The 23,236-nt window shown below is 43.5% G+C and overlaps 1 protein-coding gene across 1 annotated transcript in view; it reads right to left on the reverse strand.

Moving 5' to 3' along the window:
* Positions 1 to 362: 362 nt before the first annotated feature.
* Positions 363 to 23,236, reverse strand: part of LOC137554661 (uncharacterized) — a 109,118-nt gene continuing 86,244 nt past the window's right edge. The window contains exons 6-11 of the mRNA XM_068271514.1: positions 20,052 to 20,150; positions 17,482 to 17,556; positions 8,873 to 8,944; positions 6,526 to 6,621; positions 3,341 to 3,372; positions 363 to 1,321 (exon numbers count right to left, since the gene is read on the reverse strand). Coding sequence (XP_068127615.1) covers positions 992 to 1,321; positions 3,341 to 3,372; positions 6,526 to 6,621; positions 8,873 to 8,944; positions 17,482 to 17,556; positions 20,052 to 20,150 — 704 coding nt within the window. The 3' untranslated portion in view covers positions 363 to 991. The remainder of the gene's footprint in view (positions 1,322 to 3,340; positions 3,373 to 6,525; positions 6,622 to 8,872; positions 8,945 to 17,481; positions 17,557 to 20,051; positions 20,151 to 23,236) is intronic.

A 23,236-nucleotide genomic window follows, 5' to 3' on the forward strand; every position in this document is an offset into this window, starting at 1 on the left:
GGGTTACACACAGAGCTTGAAAGTTCAGTGCAGTGAAATGTGGACACATCCGAAGTTGTAGATTATGTTATCTTATGTTTACTTAAAGCGGATCCGAGATGAAAAAATAACTATAACAAGTAACTTGTCTATATATCTTATCTAAAGTTTAGATATTTTACACAGCAAATCTAGCTGCAAACAGCTTTAATAGAAAATTATTATTTCTTCCTGTGATACAATGACAGCAGCCATGTTGTTTGTAAACATTACACAGAGGTAGGCTTATCTGTATCTTGAGCACTCAGCCTGTGAAAAAACCTAATCCCCCCTCCTCCCTCCTCCCCTCTGCCTCTGAAATCAATGGCTAGTAACACCTCCTCCTCCACCTGCCCAGATTGAGCTCCCATGAGCCCTTGCTACTGTGGGCGTGGTTTATTTAGTTTATAGGGAATTCGAGTATTAAAACAAAAACAAAAAAGTATTTGGCTTGAGGAATGCTTATAAACAATAGGAAAGGAACACAATTATGCAATGAGTAAAAGTTCACCTCGGATCCACTTTAAATGTATCAAGTGAGGAATGTGACACATTCTCTGACTGTGGAGAATCAGCTCGACACAGACAGAGAGTCAAAGCATGTCTGCCTTCAATACATAATGAATAAATATCTTGGAGAACCTTAGTGAATCAGACCTTTTGGCCTTCACGCAAAAAAGGCTGTAACAGAGACAAGCAATATAAACTAACAATATAATACAAGTGATTAAAGCAAATCTACAATGAAAACTACAAGTAGTACCTTTAGAGGCTCAAGATACTGAATTTATAATGAAAGTCAGCTCATGACCTTCACTACAAAACCCTTGCCTTCTGATGGAGAAGGTGGCAACAGCATAATAATATTACTAACTTAAATGCCATATTACATCATCATCATATGACAAATTCTCATTTGAGCAGCAAGCCAATCAAATCATGCAAAGTACCAATCAGCTAAAATAATACAGAATCATTTTACAGAGGAACATGAATTTGCAAGCTGTTTAGGACCACGGCGTGGCTTGGAAGTTGGTAAAGACTTTGGTAACACCATTGAAGAATAAGCAAAAGGCACAGGATTCACCGCCTCCACAGTGGAGTATCCTTGTCCTCCTAGTGGTGCCAAGTCAAGCAAACATCCCAGGGAGGCTGAACGCTTTGAAGGTGACATGGTCTTCGGTAAAGGAGGATTCTCATCAATCTCTGTGTATATGTGCACCTCTTCTTTACCCTGCAGACTCATGGCCCTTTCTGGTGCATGATTAGTCTTCCGTGATTCCCTAAAATTTGCATTCACCCACTAACAGAAAAAAGGAGATATTTGTTAAAAAGTAATCTGCAATACTATTCAATGATTGATATATGAAATAATACGTTAGGGCATGTTATGTTTAGAGAAGTTTTAATGCAGGTGTATCTACCAAAGGTTGCATACATATAAAATAAAAACTGCCCCACTGGGGATCTTTGAGGAAACACATGGTGGAAGCCAAAGGTTCTTCTCTAATTGGGCTCTGGTCACATCACCTGAGGACCCCTTTTACACTTGGGTAGGAGGCAACAGATAGCTGGGAGGCATACTTGTATTCACTGAAAAAATAATCCTCCCATTCTCTGTCTTACAATGATTTTTAAGTAATCTCTCTGATCTAGTAGAAAACACTGAGTATAGAAAGGAATCAACAACATCCCCCATGAAATTTTTTTCTCATTTTGTTGCCTTGCAGTGTGAAATGAAAACAAGCACACACACAACTATATTTTCCAACTGTATTTACCCAGTGCAATGTATAACAACAAAGTGAAGGATATGAAAGCAATAAAAAAAAATCACCCCCTCCTAAAAACATTTGCAAACCTCAGGTATACAAAATCACCTTCTCCACTTCACACTAAACCAGTTGGTTTCCACCTGTGATCAACTGTAATTATTTAGTTTATTCCAGTATTAAAACAGCTTTACTGGTAGTACATTTCCTCGAGTTTGATGTTGTGGCTGATTACAAAACTGGAGCCTGGCTCTTATAAATTCAGCTTTACTATATAATCCACTAGACCCAATTGGCTAATTTTTCTTTAAAGAAACAAAACATTTCAGCTGCTTGTTAGGGTGCTATTTTATCGGGTGCCTCTGTGCCCAAATTTCCTTCCAATGCCCAAATTGTGGCTTTTATAATGGGAGCCTATGGAAGCATCCTTTTTCCTGTTTTGATAAAAACTATCAAAATAATATTTTACAGTCAATTATAACATTATATATAGACAATAACATGTTTTATACAGATATGAATATCTGATGTATGAATATAGGCCTGATGCAGAAATCCTTATCTCATGAATAATCTCTCCTTATGGTGTATTCACTAAATAACAGTAATATTTATATGAAGCGTGCATAACGTGTAACATGCGGTGCATAGTTTGCATAATGCTTGGTAACATTTTACTGGTATTTAGTCTCTACACCCCCATATATTTTCATTACCTTATCTATAGAAAACCTTTTAAGCACACAACAAGCAAAAACGTCCTACAAATATGAGAAAAGTAATATAAATGTTACATTACAAAAAAAATAATAACAGAAAATAGAGGGAATTCATAGGATAAGAATCAGGGTCCGTTTCTTACCCTGGCCCTTGTGACAAGCTGACAAGCAAATTACACTTTTGTCTTGCACTACCTGAGTTCTAGGTTTGCATACCAGCAAAAGTTGTGTATTTGCTCTGGTATCCTCAAACAACTTTCAAAAGAACACATACTGGTTGCTTAATGGGCTCCCATTCAACCTAAAAATAGACTTTAGTCTGTGGTAGGCATATAAGGTGAGAGACAGCCAGTGATGTAAACTGCTTAACGTATTGTGGGAAAAGTGCCATCACTATATATAGAGTCCCAGGTTTTAATCTCATCAGGAGGACAGTATTCACATGTTCTTCCTGTGTCTGAGTGGATTTCACTGAGCACTCCAGTTTCCTCAAACTCGGTTAACTGACTTCATTTAAAATTGTACCTGGATTGTGATAGGGGGAGCAGACAATGATTATGATACTTATCAATTCTGTAAATCCCTATACTTCAATGATATAAAAACAAAATGGGCTTTCCCAGTTGAGTTTCAGCCAATGTTTTTTTTTTTTTAAAGATCTACTACTTTATCAAATAGAGCATCTACTTGATCAAAAATGTTGCACCATACAAGTCTATCTTTGGGGACATGAACTGAGCAAAGAAGTCTGTAAAGCACTGCAGAAAATATTATATAAAAAAACCTTTAATAATAATATTAGCAACCATCAAAGATGAACAAATTACTTACAAAGGGTGCTTTCACTGGCTTTGCTTTGCTTCCTGATAAAACAAAAGGAAAAAGGTTAATAATTTAATCTTTTGACTTTATTGGTTTTTCAGAAAAAAATAGAGTTCACCTCTACACCTATGTATGACTAAATTCTATTACTTAAAGGAATACTCAAAAACATATTTTTTTTCGATTGAGATAGGAATGGTTTGCGAAGTGCTGCTAAGTACTGGTGTATACATTTCACTGGCAACCTCTTTGTTTTCTCTTATCAAAATACTTTCAAACTTTACTGATGCCAAAACTGATGGCAGAATGAGCCATGAGGAGAGGGGAAATTCCCCTCACACTTGATCAGTTAACCCTGTGTACACTACTGCTTAACCCTGTGTGTAACTCTGTGTGTGAGAGAGAGAGAAAGCTCACAGCTTTTGTCACAGCTTTTCATACTGTTTTTGCTTTCAGAGAAAAATACTCTGTAGTCTGATATGCAACTCTGGCTGTGCATTGAAGCAGACACCCCTTCTGCAATTGATTTGTCTCAATATAGCTAAATCCTACCCTCAATAAATTACAGCTTTTGCCTCTGATATTTAACATGAACAGTAGGAAAATACTTACACAGCTACTTAGACATTATTTGTACATTGTCATTTTAGAACACGTGGGCATTGATAGTATTCCTTTCAAGCAAGCTTTAGTTTGCCACACACATCCCTTCTCACCTATGGCTTAAAGAGACATTGAAGCGAAAAAAAATATGATATAATGAATTGGTTGTGTAGTATGGATACTTACTAGAAGATCAGTACCAAAGAAAATATTATCACATTTTTATTTTCAGTTATATAATATATATTTATTATATGTATTAAAAACATGTGCTTCCTTATTCCACTTGCAGAATCATAAATCAACAGCAAGTGTGTTACCCTACACCTACTGCCTGCATCTTCTTAATGTAAATTGTATGCAATAAGGGATTATAGGCATGGATGAACAGAATCTGCACCTCCCAGTGCCACTGACCCACTGACTCACTGACTCTGGTAAGGAAGATGAGGTGATGGTCTTAAGGCTCATACACACATCCAAATTTATGCACGACTCACCGCACAACATGACCAACCACACAACAAGTTGTCTACCTGACAAGTACGTACACACGTGCCAACCAACTAAACAACCAACTCACTTAAATACTATGCGTGCAAGCTAAACGACAAACTGCTCACATGTCTGCATTCGAAAACAACAAAGTTGTTCAAAAACTTGAACAGTACACGTGTTCAACCTGCATGATAGTTGGTCAGATTGATCCAACAGTTGATTCTGGTAAACAACCTGTTATCAGTTGGTCATCTAGTGGTTTGTCAGCCGTACACACACCCAACTTATCTTCCAACAGACAAGTTTGGAAGACAGTTGGACAGATTGTTGGTAGGTGTGTATGAACCTTTACAGTATATGATGACAAATAGCATTTAAGGGTTTAAGTTAAAATTCTAAAATGCAAACAGTAGTCATGTCAGTGTGATATAAAACCTTATTTATTCCGCTCCCACATAGAGACATAATGACCCACTGGACTTTTTAGCATTGTCCTGTTATCAAGATTGTGTCAGATACAAGTGTTTTGGCTTCCAGTTACTTGAAGACAGCTACTGCTGTAATCTGACTTGATTTATTAAACCTTGTAATGAACAAGTCTTTAGTAGGATTTGTACTATATGTACCTCCTGTTTTTTTCATTATGTCACATGTCACTTCAGGTACACTTTAAGATTCTGTTGCCACTCATAATGGTACTGATGTAAAACTAGTGGATGTAGGCCACTGGGCCTCTGAAGAAGCTGTGAAAAGGTGTAATGTGCGGTAGGCATGGAACTTTATAATACTGACTAGTTTATTGATTGGATGCAAATATGTGTAATACTTGTCATATTGGAATTCAGTGCAATTCTTAAAGGACATCCGAGGTGAAAATAAACTGATGAGATAAACAATTGTATATATCATCTTCCTCCTAAAAATGACTGTTTAGATATCCCACAGTTTTATTTTATATTTAAATCTAGTTTTTAAGTTTTACTGTTATATTGTCTCTGCTCAATGACACATGCATTGAAGTATGCCAGAGCTAAAATCTATGAATTATTTATTGACCCTTTGTATCTCTTTCCTGCTTTCAGAAGCCATTTACTGACAGGAAAGTGTTTTTTAGCTGTAATTACTCATCAGTAAGGGTTATGCTATAGTCTGACCCAGTCCAACGCAGTCCCGACCCGGGCAAAAACTGTCACTTGGATACCTGATGTTTAACGTTTTCGGGTAGAGAAAGAAAAAAGGAATACAGCATAGTCATTTGTGTGCTAGGCACTGTACATACACATGTCTATCTGATCATGTCACATGTCACCTCGGTTGTCCTTTAACTACTTAAGGACCGCCTCATGGCAATGGGCGTGACCGCGGCGGCAGCCCCAGGACCGCCTAACGCCAATTGGCGTCAAGTCCTGGGGCTGCAATTTCCCAGGGAATGGCCGCGCGCATGCGCGATCGTACCCTGCCGCTTCACGGAACGGAGTTCCATGAATAGCCTGCTAGCCGCCAATCGTGGCTAGCAGGCTGCTTGTAAACGTAAGGGGAAAGGAATCCCCTTTGTTTACAAGCTTACAGCGCTGCCGGGGGCTGCAGCGCTGTACGAGATCGGCAATCCCCGGCCTCTGATTGGCCGGGGAGCGCCCTCCTATCATAGGCTGATGCCTATGAGAGACGGAACAGGACGGATCGCCGTCCTGTTCAAATGGAGTGAACGGAGGGGAGGGAGGAAGGAGAGGGAGGAGGATGGGGAAAGAGAGAGCCTTGCTGAGGCATCTCAAAAAAAAAAAAGCCTTTCAGCGATCGGACCCCTCAGGCGGCATGTCCCCTTAAGGACAAAAAAAAGGAGGTGAGTCCGATCGCTGGGCACCTAAGCTGGGCTGTACAGGAGGCTGAAAAGCCTACACAGCCCAGCACTGGAAAAATGAGCCTAGTCTTTAGGGGGGTTACCACTGCGGTCGTCAGGTGGTTAAAAGGATGCTGTATAAATATGATGTTTTACAACTGATGAGAATTATTAAAAGCTGATGGTTTTAACAAAAGTATCTACTTATGAGTATGTAATATAGAAACATACATGTCTCTATGAATACTGTACTTACTCTTCCTGCTAAAGTAACATCTAACCAGGAACAGAATGCATATCAACAATATCACAAGGAAGCCACTCGATATATATTTCAATAGTTCTTTCAAATCTGAAAAAAAGAGAAAAATACTTTTGCATTCAATGGAAAAGAAGGACCATATAAAGAATTACAAGTTAGTTCAATAAAAAGTGGGGGTAATTTCTTGCTAAATTAAGGTTCCTGGATCCCATTCTGTTGCTTTCATCACATCACGCAATACTGCTCTTCCAACCCCTGGGCTAACAGATTATGATAGGTGAGAACTGGTGCAACATATTACGTCAGCCAAATTGATGAATAAACCAAGGTTTCCGCTGGAAAAATGTTCCCTACCACTTCCACTTTCCTTACATCTGTCCTTCAGCCATTTCCAAAGCAGTGAATTGTCAGCACAGTAGCTAAGGCATACAATAACAATTCTACTTTAGGCAATTTTTAACCCGTTTGCATTTACTGGGTTCTCTGACACCAAGGGTCAAATATTATTGTTATTTTATTTTTTCCTCTCAAAAGGGAGTTCATCAGTTGTCGTGATATTGAATGCCGTTACCACTGCACACCTGATCAAGCCCTTGTGACCGAGCTTTGTCCACCATTCCAGATTGATCCAAGCCGGAAATTAATCTTGATCAGGCGGCCATGTTTCAGCACTGATTCTCTTCTGATTCGATACAGATATGGAAGAAGAAGGTCAACAGGGCAGCAATATAAATTGATGGATGTCCTGCTGATGCTCTGCCTCCAATACTTTTGACCATAGACCATAAACATGCATGCAGATCAGGTGCTCTGACCCAAGTTTGATCAGATTAGCTGCATGCTTGATTTAGGAGTGTGATTAAGATACTACTACAGCCAGAAAGATCAGCAGGACTTACAGGCAACTGGTATAAAAGGAAATAAATATGGCAGCCACCATATCCCTCTCAATGAAAGGAGTCATAAGGGAAATATAAAGAAATGAGCTTTACTCACCTGGGGCTTTCTCCAGCCCCTTGCAGCCGACTGTCCCACGCTCTCACCTCCGCTTCCCGCTGATGTCCCGCTCTCGCCGCTCGGTATTACTGCGGCTGCGCAAAGCGCAGCTGTCAATCATGGCCACGTGGGCTGCAGAACTGCTGCGGCCCACAAGGCCATGATTGACAGCGGAGCGCAGCCACAGTAAGGCCGACCCCGCAGTCAGCCTGAATACCGAGCGGCGAGAGCCGGACAGCAGCAGGGGGTGAAGGTGACAGCGTGGGACAGTCGGCTGCAAGGGGCTGGAGAATTTCCTTGATGACTCCTTTAACCTCCTTGCCGGTTATCCCGATATCCGATTTGCATAATTTTTTTTTCGTTACAAGCAGCTAGCACTTTGCTAGCTGCTTGTAACTTCCGATCGCCGCCGCTCGCCACCGATCCGCCGCAATCCGCCGCGCCGAGCCGCTCCCCCCCGCCCCAGACCCCTGCGCTGCCTGGCCAATCAGTGCCAGGCAGCGTTGAGGGGCGGATCGGGATTCCCCATGACGTTCCGAAGTCCATGACGTCGGTGACGTCATCCCGCCCCGTCGCCATGGTGACCGGGGAAGCCCTGCAGGAAATCCCGTACTCAACGGGATTTCCTGCATACTCTGATCGCCGAAGGCGATCGGAGTGGGTGGGGGGATGCCGCCGCTCAGCGGCTATCATGTAGCGAGCCCTCGGCTCGCTACATGATTTAAAAAAACAAAAAAAAAACTCCTGCGCTGCCTCATTGCCGGAGGAATTGAACCGGCAAGGAGGTTAAGGCTCCTTTTAAAGTGTATCTATGACGATGAAAAAAAAATTATACATATCTGGGGCTTTTTTCAGTCCTCTTTAGGCTGATCAGTCCCTCGCTGTCCTCCCAGGCCGCCTGGATCCTCCACTAGGCAGCCCAGTAAACCCGCCAGTATCCTACGCCAGCCGACCTGGGAAATGCGCTAGTCGGGTCGAGTTGGCGCAGGCGCAGACTTGCTGCACTCATTCCCCCATCGGACTCCTATGGCCAGGAGTATTCTGCGCCGCCTGCACAGTAGTACTGCACAGACGCAGAACTCTCCCAGCAACTGGAGCATGATGAGACGCATGGCCAGGCCGTGTATGTGCAGTTTCCCCCATGACTAGAGGAATTGATGAGCCTCGTAGCAGAGAATCTAGGCAGCCTGTGAGGACGGCAAGGGACCGATCAACCTGAAGGGGGCTGGAGGAAGCTCCAGGTGTGTATAACTTTTTTTCATGGTCTCGGGTTTCCTTTAACAATGAATAATCAACATATGTAATATGTTAATCAGATATGTGATTGAAAATCTTAAAAACTCACTGTACGGTGAAGAAGTGTCCTCCTTGTTGTGGGTTGCCACTGTGGTATTGTGTGATGTTGAAGGAGCAGGCGCTGTAAGGAATAGAAAGATAGAGTATAACTTTGAATGTATTAAAGTTGAAGTCAAAGCAAAACATTTTGTTCTGTATTTTCTGTGAATAAAGTAGTGATGATGGGTTCTGACACATTAAAATGAAAAACAAGAAACACATTCTAAGAACTTGGGGAAGTGTTACAACCTCAGTGCTAGATCTTTATCATTGTCTATGCCCCTGTGGGAATGTTTTCTGACCTTGCTATCAGTACAGGAGGTGGAGCTAAAGGAGTTTCCCTCCCTCTGAACATCAATGACATTTCCCTAAACTTTTTATCTATGAGAGGGGATCTAAAAGCCACTATTATTAACATATTCCCCTTTATTAGCAGGATGTAGAGCACAGTACACAGCACTATTGTGGTTCCTTCCTGTTATGTTGATTTCTTACTCATCTTCGCCTTTACTCTTCAGTCCCATCCACTGTTGTATGCTATTTATATCCACTTATCTGTCATGTACACCTCATATACTTCCCCTGTTATCTAACCACAGACAGAAAGGGGCCCATATGCTATTCACATTTTCTCCTGTGTTTTCTCCTAGGTGATATTTTCACATCTTGTCAATAAAACACCTTTTAGGCCACCAGCAAATACTCAAAATTATTTTGAAAGTACTTGTTCAACTACTTTTTGATAGGTTTTTCAATTGCAAAGTGCTGAAAAGTTAGTTTTAAAAGAAGTTGAAAAAATTATCTGGTAGAGCGAGAAATGGTAAGCTTTTGTATATGGTATTATTATTATTTAGTATTTATATAGTGCCGACATCTTCTGCAGCGCTGTACAGAGTATATACTGTATAGACTTGTCACTAACTGTCCCTTGGAGGAGCTCACAATCTAGTCCCTACCATAGTCATATGTCTATGTATGTATCATAGTCTAGGGCCAATTTAGGGGGAAGCCAATTAACTTATCTGTATGTTTTTGGGATGTGGGAGGAAAACGGAGTACCCGCAGGAAACCCACGCAGACACAGGGAGAACATACAAACTCCTTGCAGATGTTGACCTGTCTGGGATTCGATCCGGGGACCCAGTGATGCAAGGCGAGAGCGCTAACCACTACGCCACCGTGCTGTTATACAGGCTACTGCTAAAGCACACATAAACAATGGAAAGCCAGGGGATTCTCAGATGATCTCTTCAAGGGAGCAAAATCTTCAATGTATTATATAACTGCATCATTAGTAAGGGGGCAGTGTAAAGATTGATCAAAGTATTTTTTTTTTCCATCATAAAGTTTTTATTGGAAAAAATGAATAACAAATAGCATAACAAATAGCATATCAAGCAAGGAGAATGTACAGTTATATATGCATATTATACAATATCAGTAAGAATGTACATTTATATCTGCATATCATGCAGTGTCAGTAATAATGCCTTGGGTATATCATGCTCTTCTTAACTGTCATTTACTTAACCCTGAGGGCTGACAGGGAAGAGCACCGCCTATGAAATTAACTGGCGGAATCAGGTGGCTCCATAGAGCCTCCGTCAGTTTCTTGCTGGTTCCTGAGTGTAACACTGCAGAGTAACATGGAAAGGTGGGAGGTAGAGTTAGAAAAAGACATATCATAAACATAAACATACCCTGTAAAAAGGGAACATAGCAGTAACATGTTCTGACAACGAGAGACAAACCATAGAAATTGGTGTGTTTTGGTGTGTGTATATACATATAAGCCCAAGAGGAGTTTCCACTATGGAGTGGGTATATTTCTTAAGGTTAAGCCCATAGTGAGATTAGTCCTCTGTCAATACTACTTGTAGATCGGAGCATAGTTGTCTTTATCGGGGGGATTGGAGATATGACCAGAAGTGTTGAGGGTTGAAATTCTCATTCGCTAGGGAGAGTCTGGCTCTAATTTTATATTCCAGGAGCAGGTTAGCTCGAGCATTGGCTAACAGCTGTGAAATTTCAAATTTTTCCTGTGATTTCCAATTAGCCGTAATTAGGTGAAGAGCGCTTAATATAATGTGGCAAATGGTTGGTTGTAGTGTCTGGGGGATAATATTACAATCCACTAGAAGAATGGCTAGTTGTGGAGTGAGGTGGAAGTCATTAAAGGGTGGCGTATCAGGCGTTCAACCTCATTCCAAAGTTCTGACACTAGTGGGCATTCCCAAAACATATGGATGTAGGTTCCTATTTGATTGTTGCATTTCCAACATATCTGTGTCGCTTCTGGTGTGTAAGAAGCTATCTTTCGTGGGGTCATATACCACCTGTATAAAATTTTTCGTACCATCTCCCAGTGTGTGTTGCATTTCGAGATGGACGATATTGCTCTATGGGATTGGAGAAGTTGGAGGTTTGAAATACTGATTTGGAGATCATCCGACCAGATATTAGCATATTTATTAAGTGCTGATTGTGTATTTACAAGTAGAGCTTTATACCAAACTGACAGCCCGCCTCTGTAGTAGCCCTTGTAGTTAAGCATAGTTGCAATATTGGGATATAGTTTTGGAGGAGTTATTTTGAACCCTTTAATTCTATGTAGTACTCTGTGATATGTAAATAATTGCGTGTGATGTAGGTTATATGTCTGTGCTAAACAGTTGAAGGATCTTACTTTATTCCCTATAAACAAGTCGGTTATGGTAGTTATGCCTTGATTGGCCCAAGGATTGAGATTAAGGTCTCGGGAGAGAAGTTCAAGGACTTTTATGTCTGCTTTAATTGCTATGGAGGAGGTGGGGTCAGGAGGGTTTTTAGTGAAGTATTCCCATGAACGTAGGGTTGCTTGGATCGATAGGTACAGGGATTTAGGGGGTTTAGCGCCCATCTGGATGCTGAGAAGGAGGTCTTTGAGGTCGCACCCCAACTCACTTCGTTCAAAAGACACCCATGGTTGAACTGCCGAGGGGGACCACCAGAATCTAATCATGTCTAGGTTTGCGGCGTGATAATATGTTTTAATGCATGGGAGTCCCATGCCTCCCAGTTGTTTGGATAATGTCATAGTTTGGAAAGAGGTTCTAACTTTCTTACCCCCCCAAACATATGAGTTGATACATTTTTTGATATCTATAAACCACTGGGCTTGGATAGGGATTTGGAGTGTACGAAAAAAGTACAAGATTTTTGGTAGAATAAACATCTTGAAAACGGCAATCTTTCCTGACCAAGAGAGCCAGATTTTGGACATGCCTGCACATTCCTGTTTGACTGCAGACAGGAGTGGGAGAAAGTTGTATTTATATAGTTCTGACGCTTTTTGCGTTAGTTGGATGCCCAAGTAGGACACCGCTCCTACTGCCCAGGGAAACGGGAACCGGTGGGATATATGATCATGAAGTTTTGGGGGTATATTTAGTCTTAAGATATATGATTTGTGATTGTTTAATTTATATAGAGATACTGCGGAGAAGGTTTGGAGGTCTTGTAGTACAGCTTGGAGGGATGTTAAAGGATTGGTTAAAATTAGTGCCACATTGTCTGCAAAAAGACTAATGACATGGGTATAATCTTTGATTTTTTACTCCTGTTATGTTGGGGTTAGAGCGAATTTTTTGCGCTAGTGTTTCCATGATTAATACAAATATAATGGGTGAGAGGGGGCAACCCTGGCAAGTGCCATTAGAGATGTTAAAGGGTTTAGATATAAAGCCAGCTGCGTTGACCCGGGCAGAGGGAGCGGAATATAGTGCCATGATTGCCGATACAATCGTACCTGAAAATCCAAATTTGCAGAGGGTCGCTTTCAGGAATTGCCAATGAACTCTGTCGAAGGCCTTCTCAGCATCCAAAGTAAGGAGCAGAGAAGGCCCCCGACAGAGCTCTAAATGTTTCAGGATGTTGACCATGCGCCTGGTTGCATCAGAAGCTTGACGGTTTTTAGTAAATCCTACTTGATCTAATGCTAAGAGAGAAGGGGTGACATTCATCAATCTATTGGCCAGAAGTTTGGCGTATAGTTTCACATCGGAATTGAGTAGGGATATGGGACGATAGTTTCCCATTTCAGTTGGTGCCTTTCCTGGTTTTGGGATAACTGTTATGAGAGCTTCTAAATATTCCGCTGGGATTGAGGCTGATTGAGCAATGTCATTGAATAATTCCGTAAGGAAGGGGGAAAGGGTGTCTGAGAAAGTCGTGTAATATTCATTGCTGAAGCCATCAGGGCCTGGTGATTTATTATGTTTTAAAGACTTACTTGCCTTGCTGATTTCTGGGGACGAAAAGGGCGAGTTTAATTCTTCTAATTGGGGGGGGAGATAATTGGGGAAGGTTTATGGAGCCTAGGAACGATGCGATAGCTTCCTCGGTTGGGTGAATGATAGTTTTGTCAGAAATTAGATTGTAAAGCTTGGAATAATAGTCGCAAAACATATCTGCTATCTGTTTTGGATTAGATATATTTTCCTTCGTTGCCGGGTGTATTAGGCTATGTATTTTGGATGATTGATCAAAGTATTTATGCTATTAGTCAAGTACAATGTATATTTTGAAAAAGAAAAACCTTCTACTTTGTATTTTTGCTGTAGAAGAACCACAGCTGGGTTACCCCATTCTGTGAACTTCCGGGCCTCGTTCTGTACTTTTGGGGTGTTAGTTACTTGGACATTCTGCTCCAAATGTTTGTGTAAGATGGAGGTTAGAGAGACTTTGAAGCATCAAACAGTTTTTACTTTAGAGACCTGTTTAGCATTAATACCCTAGTTGAAACCCCACATCCCCGCTGCTGAACATTCAATTAATCACCTCAAACTCTCGAGGCAAAAATCCACGACTTTCCAGGTCGTGGATTTTGTTCCCCGGGGGAGGCAGAGCTTTGGGCTGTAGCTCTGCCTCAATTCGTGTCAATCTGCGCTAATAGCCGCCTCTCCCCGCCCCACTCAGTGAAATACAATTGAGAGGGTCGGGAAGAGGCGGAGATCAGCGCAGATTGACGTGAGTAGAGGCAGAGCTACTGCACAAAGCTCTGCCTCTACACAGAAGGAGCCCTGCAATTTGCCCCACGGAGTTTGGGGTGATTAATTGAGGGCCCATTTCCACTATCACGAATCTGCATGCGTTTTCTGCATGCAGATTCGCATAACCAATACAAGTGGCTGGGCCTGTTTCCACTTGTCAGGAATTCTTTGCGGTTTTCTGTGCAGGAAAAATCTGCACAGCAGAGCCATCAGAATTCGCACACCGCCTTGGGATTGTACATAGCATACAATGTAATTATTAGGAAATTTGCATGTGTTTTCGCTATGCAAATCTTCCATGCGAATTTGCGTACATTTTTGCCTAAAAATTAATGTAAAAGCACACAGGAACTGGCATGGTTGAATTCACATACTTACACAGAAACGCGAAATCGTACGTGAATTTGCATAAAATTTGCACCCGCATGCAAATTCATTTTCGCCTTTTTCGCAACAAATTTGCACCGCACAAGTGGAAACGGGCCCTAAGTGTTTAGCTCTGGGGATGCGGCGTTTCAGCTAGGCATTAATGCTAAAGATGTCTCTAAAGTAAAAACAGTTTTTTGGGAGGCTTCAGAGTCTCTTTAAGTGGCAATTTAGATCACACTCCCTCCCAGAAGGTGATGCAGGAGGCTGAAGGACCCTTTGATGACACAGTAAACTGTCTTCAGGAGGGGAGGGTAAGAGAGAGGAGCTCAGTTTCAGCCAAATAGCAAAATATGACATCCCTAAAGTTTTTACAGCCCATTTCCACTGAAAATCTCAAAACACAATCCCAAATGCTAGGAAAAGGGGAACATGCATTGTGTGCTGTGCGTAGGAAGAAGGTTGCAGTACTGCCGTATGGAACCGGCTGGTCGGCCAAAAAACCAAGCTGGCGTGCTCAGATCACAAAAAGTGATACAGTATTGGAAGACAAAGCAATGCGAGGTCGGCACTGCAAGCAATCCGGATTGTTAAATGTATAAAAAGCATACAGCGATTATGAAAGTACTGTTCTGTGCAACAAGAAACATGAGGTGCACATACCGGCTAGGCAGCTGTGCCCTGCACCCACCCCCACTGTCTGCCCATTGGGACCGGTATGTGCACCTCATGATTCTTGTTGCACGGAACAGTACTTTCATAATCACTGTATGCTTTTTATACATTTAATAAACCGGATTGCTTGCAGTGCCCTGTGATGCAATCTCACTTTTCCAAAGGTTAATATGCAGGTTTCCATGCAGTTCCATGCAATTTTACTTTTTTACAATACAATTGCATCTTACAAATAAGTATTTGCATTTGGGGAACAATTGAATCACATAGTGGCAATGGCAGTGGAAATGCCAACCCAAGACTACCATTGCTCAGCAGTGTTATTGCAATTGGCAAAATGTGTGAGTTCTGAAAATTGGATCAGAAGGCATGAGGTGAAAAAGGGCCCTTAAAGGGGATTGTAATATCCAAAAATAAAAAAATTGCCTAAAAAGTTAGTGCCCCAAATATATATGTAAACTTTTTCTAAAATAGGTCCCTATATGTCCCCTATTTTTTTTAACTGGTATGTGCACCTTTTTTGTTAGCTACAGTAACAAGCTAATCTCAAAATGCAAATAACAGAAATTTCCCATTTCTGATAAGATAAGGACACTGACCAAAAGGTAATTGAATCCCCCCTCCCTTTGAAGAGTTTACCCAATGATATCACTTTTAGCATCACAGAAAAACAGTAATGGAAACCAGCAGAAATATTATTTTCTTTTTCCATATAACATTTCTCTTAAAGAGAATCTGTAACTTTAAAAAGTGCCCCTAGGGTGTACTTACCTCGGAAGGGGGAAGCTTCTGGATCCTATCGAGGCTTCCCTCATCCTGCTCCATTCCACGGTGGTTTCGCTTGGCTGCTCCGAACAGCGGCTGTGTAAATATTTACCTTCCAGGCTCCAGCGTAGGCGCAGTAACGGCTCTCAGCTCGGAATCAGGAGGAAATAGCTGATCACAGTTGGGTCCGCTCTACTGCGCCTGGGATCAGCTATTTCTACCTGATTCCGAGCCGAGAGCCGCTACTGCGCCGACGCTGGAGCCGGGGAAGGTAAATATTGCAGGTACTACTGCACTTGCACCAGCGCTAGCCAGCCACAGCCTGACAAATTGTCAGCTGTGGCTTACAAGAGGCACAGCAAGACCACCGTGGGATGGAGGAGGACGGGGAAGCCTTGTTAGGATTCAGAAACTTCCCCCTCCCAAGGTAAGTACCCCTCAAGGGCACTTTTTAAAGTTACAGAGTTTCTTTAAATCTGACCGTGAACACTAAAAACAACAGGATAGGTAGGCTACATAAATCATTTCTTATTGGATGATTTATTTACATTTTTTTCAGCTAATATGGAGATTCATCCATCCCAATTTTCCTACTATTTATGTGCTTTAAGCCTGGATTCACAATGTGTACTTTACATAACGCACTTGTTATAATGTGTTTGAACTGCAATGTAGACTGAACATAGACAATAATTTGAAGCCTGCATGCAGAGAGTTAGAACAACAACAATCCGTTACAACGCAGCAATATTAACATGTCCATAGAATTGTATGGGAAGTGAGTTGACATGCAGAATTATTTTGCAATGCAACTGAGGCAGTGTGAAAGAAACCTTGTGGTGTCCATTAACAGTACAATATTTTCATTGGATCCGATCTTTTTAACCACTTAACGACTGCTTAACGCCAATAGGCATCGGCAGGTCGAAGTGGTGTTACCATGGAGGGTGTCTCCGTGAACAGCCTGCGAGCCTCCGATAGCGGCTCGCAGGCTAAATGTAAACACGCGGGGAAGAAATCCCCTGTGTTTACATCATACGGCGCTGCTGCGCAGCAGCGCCGTAAAGGAGATCGCCGATCCCCGGCCTCTGATTGGCCGGGAATCGCAGGCATCTGATAGGCTGAAGGCCTATCAGATGCCGCCCATAGCAAGAGGGAGAGGGAGGGAAACAGAGGGAGGGCGGAAATTGCTGCGGAGGGGGGCTTTGAGTAGCCCCCCTTGCTAACCACAAGTAGCCGGCGGCGATTAGACCCCCCCAGCAGGACATCCCCCTAGTGGGGAAAAAAGGGGGGGAAGTCTGGTCGCCCTGGCCTCCACACGATCTGTACTGTGGGCTGGAGAGCCCGCTCAGCACAGATCACCGCAAATGAGCCCGGTCCTCAAGTGGTAAATCAGATCTTTATAACTGAATTGTAAAGAAAATTGTAATATACAAAATATCCAAAATTGATATATACCAATTCTATGGTCGATTGGAATAGAACATTTTGCAGATTCAGGATGTTGGATTTTGCAATCATATCTGAATAGAGAAAGTGCCATAATTGTCCGGTTTATGCGAACAAATGATAATTACCTTCCAATTACTTACCATCCCACAAATCTAATTGGTTGATCCTATCTGATTTAATTATTGTCCCTACTGGGCAGAATGAGCAGATCTTCATAGCACTTTATTTAAAAAAACATATCTGTCTGTGTATTTGATGGAGTACAATGTTGGTCAGTGCTGTGAGTACAAAACAGCTGGGCTGTAGTATTAATTAGAATAAGGACTATTACCTGTAGAAGCATGAGGACTTGTGTTTGTATAGATTAATGAAGGTGCAGGTGAATCTGAAGAATGAATTGTATGGTCTAAAAAATAAAACAGTTTTTTGTTAGGTGACATAAATGAGAATGTGCAGGTACATAAGCAAAGATATCAGATGACAACTTAGTAACAGATGCTGTGCACTAGGGACGTGACCTCATGTGCACCAAGACATTTTCATGAAAACTAGAATTATTGTGAATATGTTGCAGATTTACTAACCGACACCAAAACAAAAATGCACATGAGCAAAGAGCATGCATACATTTTACTAGCAGTTACACAAGGTACCTAAACAGTGCAACTCACACAATCTACACAATGCGCATGTTAATCCTACTGGCAGTTAGTGAATTTGCCCCTATATTCCTAAGGGTGTCAATTACAATTACAATTTTCACTTGGCACCAATAGATGTGCCACTTTAGTGTAACTACTAAAAAGAGACTTCTGTTTAAAAACATGGTATCATCCTGATTTAAAACTCCCTTTTTAAAAAAGTGCCCGAAATATTGATAAGATACCAACTTTCACTTTTTCCCTGGAGCCTGCATCTCCCGGATGTGGAGGAGATTGTTACAGCAACGAATACAGTAAACTTAAAATGTTAACAAAGCAAACTGTAAAATCTTATCAAGTTGACTGATGTCAGCGTTTCACTGCTTCCCCAGTGGCAAATGACTGTTTCTTCTTACTTGCAGAATAGGATTTTAGGTTTTTAGGCAATAGCAGCTCCCTTTACTAGTGACTGTGCATTGCACTGTGACTTGGGTGGTGGGCAGGTAGGGATTTTGATTCTCACAATATGTTATTACCGTACTTTGGAATAAAAGCTTGTATGAAAAAAAATTGGAGTTGGGAGACAGATCTGTATTGTATGCTTTGCCAGACTGTAATTCATCATCTCAGCAATTCTATCATTAACACATGTATTTCAAAAAGTGTTACATTATATAAAAGTAATACTCATGATTACTGCATTATGTTTGCACCATCAATTCTTTTCCATTGGGTCATAAAAATCCATGCTATTTACTGAAGAAGGCCAAAACTGCCTAAAACAGCTCTCTGCGGACTGAATGGTGCTGTGTTCATTAATCACACATGTAGAATTACTGGAACTAGGTTTATTTACAAGTTTCTGCAGCTCACTCTATATCAGTGGTCTCAAACTCAATTTACCTGGGGGCCGCAGGAGGCAAAGTCAGGATGAGGCTGGGCCGCATAAGGAATTTCACAATCGCGGCGCATCGCCGCCTCTGCCCGCCCCTCTCACTCTTCCTTCACAGAGAGGGGCAGGGAGAGGCGGCGATCCGTGCGGAGATTGACGTCAGGAGGGGCAGAGCTGAAGCTGAAAGCTCTGCCCCTTCCAGGAAATGCCGGCGGATTGCCCCCTGGGCGTTTCGGGGGCTCTGCAGCCCTCGTTTAGCGTCAGGGATGCGGCGGATTACTTGGGAGCACTGAAGCGAACTATAAGGAAGCTTTTGCCGACGAGGGCCACAAAATATTGTATCGAGGGCCGCAAATGGCCCGCGGGCCGCGAGTTTGAGACCCCTGCTCTATATAGAGCAGTACTTTCCTCCCTGTCTCCAGCATGCAGAAACCAACAACACACAGCAGTATAGATCATCTTACCAGAAATGCAAGTAGCTCACTGCCATCTACAAACCAGATGTATGAAAACTACACATGGATTTCTAAAATGAAAGGGTTATCTGCAAATTGTAAACCACTAGTGTTGACTGGCTTATTGGAAACATGGATTCATATTCACTCACTGGGCTGAATTGGTGCATTATGAAAGAAAGCTAAAATTGTGTTTAGCTTTGTTTTCCAAAGATGATTAATATTCTCTGACACTGCCTGCATCATGGGAGCCACCATATTTGCATGAGGTCAGCATTGTGCTGTGGATGCACACTGGATTGCTCTGTATCTCTCTGTTTATCTGAATCCTGTATTTTCTGCTGTCACAGAACTGATGATGATCAGTCCAGTCAGCAATGCACATAAAACTAATGGCATAAGCCATTAGTAGTACCATTATTATAATATCTCAGCAGCTCAGTACTCATGTAGTAAATGCAATTGAAGTGCATTGGTATACACTACAATGATATCTGCTACCATAAGAGGATCCTAATGCCGGGAATACACGGCAGTTTCTCTCCATATCAATCGAGCCGCTGATGGCTCGATTGATAATATCCGACAGGTACGATGACCTGCCGGATAGATTCCCTGCTCGATCCCCGCCGGCAGAAAATAGCAGGGAATTGAGCGGCTGATAAGGAGCGCCGGCGAGGACGAGCGGGAATCGATCCGGACGGCGGCGGGGACGCGGCGGGAGTCGATCCGGTGTCTAATCGGCCACCGGATCAACCCGTGTATGCCCAGCATTACACTACATCCACCTATTCTTAAGCAGGCCAGTCTTTGGGATATGTAACATCTGTACCTTTTCCTATTCCAAATATTAAGAAATTCACAGCCATATGGCTAGACAGCAATTTGCAATGTTAGATTTAAGTTGCTTTACCTGCAGCCTGTGAGGTTTTTGCTCCAATGTCTTGGTCTTCTGTGGAACTCGGTGAAATAGAAGTCATAGAAGTCACAGGCTTGACATTCACTGTGGTTTCTTGGGAGAGAGCAAAATAATTTAATAATTATTACAAAACTATGTTGCACATAAATTGGAGGTTGTGCTGTTGAGTGATTAGCCCTCTCTCATTACATTTCTAAGTTCCCAAGTTTAAATCTTGGCCATGATACTATTTGCATGGAGTTTGTATGTCCTCCCCATATTCATATGAATTTTCTCTGAGCACCCTGATTTACTACCATATCCAAAATTAGGTTCTCACCAAATAACCATAGAACATATGGTAGAGACAATTGACTTTCACAATGGTAGGGCCATTATTACATTGTAGGTTCTTCTGAGGGACAGTGACAAGAAGTGTTCAATATACCCTGCAAAGTTATTCAAAACATGTGAGCGTTATACAACTGCACAATAACAAGATTAGTAATTATAAAACTTTGCCATCACATGGGTTCACAGTGATGAAATTCCACCCCATAAAGCCCAGCTTGACCACTGACCTAAATTTAGGTAGCCAATAGGGATCGAGTTCGCCCCATTGACCGCAATTGTGAATAGAGGTTACAGAACTGATAGACAGAGGGAAGTAGCAGGAAAAGAGGCAGGTAAGTAAAGTAAAGAAAAAGGGGAGACTGGCAGATATTATAGCCAAATGAAAAATGCACATAAAATGCAAATATTTGTCTTTCCGTATCAAAATGTGCATCTGAATTCTTACACGTAATGAGAAAAGGAGGCTGAAGACCTTATGCACATGAACTGTGAATAGCGCACATTATCATTCATAGTTCCGTATGTTACAGCATGATATTTCTTTGTGAATTAAGGCTAGGTCCACCCTAGACACAGTTGCAGGACGGACACTGCAGTCCGGATCAGGGGAAGATTAGGGCAAGTACCACCGTACTGCAAACTGATGAAAGTGCATCAGTTTTGCATCAGTTTTGAAAACGGGTCCCCGCAAACGCAGACGGATCAGTTTTTTACTTGGGTGAGGCTGGCTGCTATTTTGAACATTAGTATCCGGGACTCCGTTTTTCATCAGGTTTGAAAAACGCAGCCACGGATACGTTTCCGGACCTAGTGTGGACCAGGGGCGTCGCTAGCCCTGTTTTAGGGGGGCACGTGCCCCCAATCTTTCCTGGGGTGCCACGGATCTCCCGGCCGCCGCTGCCCCCTCTGTCAGCGGCTCCCTCCAGCCGCCGCCGCCGCGTCTCAGACCTCAGGATCAGGCGGCGAGCCGGCGACCAATCGTGCGGGCGCTAGGACCCAGCGCCCGCACTGATATGCGGAAGTGACATCACTTCCGCATATCGAGCGGGTGCGTCCAGCGCCCGCTCGTACATCTGGTCGGGTCGCCGCTGATCCTGAGGTCTGCTGAGAGGTAGGGGGGGGAGCGGCGGCGGCTAGAGAGGGGGCCTCCCTGTCACTCACTCACTCACTCACTCACTAAAGGGGCTCCCTGGCACGCACTCACTCCCTAAAGGGGCTCCCTGGCACTCACTCACTCCCTAAAGGGGCTCCCTGGCACGCACTCACTCCCTAAAGGGGCTCCCCTGGCACTCACTCACTCCCTAAAGGGGCTCCCTGGCACTCACTCACTCCCTAAAGGGGCTCCCTGGCACTCACTCACTCCCTAAAGGGGCTCCCTGTCACTCACTCACTCCCTAAAGGGGCTCCCTGTCACTCACTCACTCCCTAAAGGGGCTCCCTGGCACGCACTCACTCCCTAAAGGGGCTCCCTGGCACGCACCCACTCCCTAAAGGGGCTCCCTGTCACTCACTCACTTCCTAAAGGGGCTCCTTGTCACTCACTCACTCCCTAAAGGGGCTCCCTGGCACTCACTCACTTCCTAAAGGGGCTCCCCTGGCACTCACTCACTCCCTAAAGGGGCTCCCCTGGCACTCACTCACTCCCTAAAGGGGCTCCCCTGGCACGCACCCACTCCCTAAAGGGGCTCCCTGTCACTCACTCACTCACTCCCTAAAGGGGCTCCCTGTCACTCACTCCCTAAAGGGGCTCCCTGGCACTCACTCACTCCCTAAAGGGGCTCCCCTGGCACTCACTCACTCCCTAAAGGGGCTCCCCTGGCACTCACTCACTCCCTAAAGGGGCTCCCCTGGCACTCACTCACTCCCTAAAGGGGCTCCCCTGGCACGCACCCACTCCCTAAAGGGGCTCCCTGGCACGCACCCACTCCCTAAAGGGGCTCCCTGGCACGCACTCACTAAAGGGGCTCCCTGGCACGCACTCACTCACTAAAGGGGCTCCCTGGCACGCACTCACTCACTAAAGGGGCTCCCTGGCACGCACTCACTCCCTAAAGGGGCTCCCTGTCACTCACTCACTCCCTAAAGGGGCTCCCTGTCACTCACTCACTGCCTAAAGGGGCTCCCTGTCACTCACTCACTGCCTAAAGGGGCTTCCTGTCACTCACTCACTGCCTAAAGGGGCTTCCTGTCACTCACTCACTGCCTAAAGGGGCTCCCTGGCACTCACTCACTGCCTAAAGGGGCTTCCTGGCACTCACTCACTGCCTAAAGGGGCTTCCTGGCACTCACTCACTGCCTAAAGGGGCTTCCTGGCACTCACTCACTGCCTAAAGGGGCTCCCTGGCACTCACTCACTACCTAAAGGTGCTCCCTGTCACTCACTATCGGGGTCCCTGTCACTCACTACCTAACTGGAGGCGCCTGTCACTCACTAGCTAACCTGGGGGTCCCTGTCACTCACTACCTAACTTGGGGGGGCTACCATATTAAGGGGGCATTCTGCCTATTTATGTGAAATGCTGTCTATTTATGTGCCTCATGACTGCTGAATGTGTCTTGTTGGGAGCCTTATGATTTGTTGGGGGCCTCATGATTGCTGAATTTGTCTTGTTGGGGGCCTCATGATTTGTTGGGGGCCTCATGATTGCTGAATTTGTCTTGTTGGGGGCCTCATGATTGCTGAATTTGTCTTGTTGGGGGCCTCATGATTTGTTGGAGGCCTCATGATTGCTGAATTTGTCTTGTTGGGGGCCTCCTGATTTGTTGGGGGCCTCATGATTGCTGAATATGTCTTGTTGGGGGTCACATGATTGCTAACTGCGAGACTATGGGAAAAGCTGAATCCT

Source organism: Hyperolius riggenbachi, chromosome 1 (genome assembly GCF_040937935.1).
Source record: "Hyperolius riggenbachi isolate aHypRig1 chromosome 1, aHypRig1.pri, whole genome shotgun sequence".
NCBI classification, from domain to species: Eukaryota; Metazoa; Chordata; class Amphibia; order Anura; family Hyperoliidae; genus Hyperolius; species Hyperolius riggenbachi.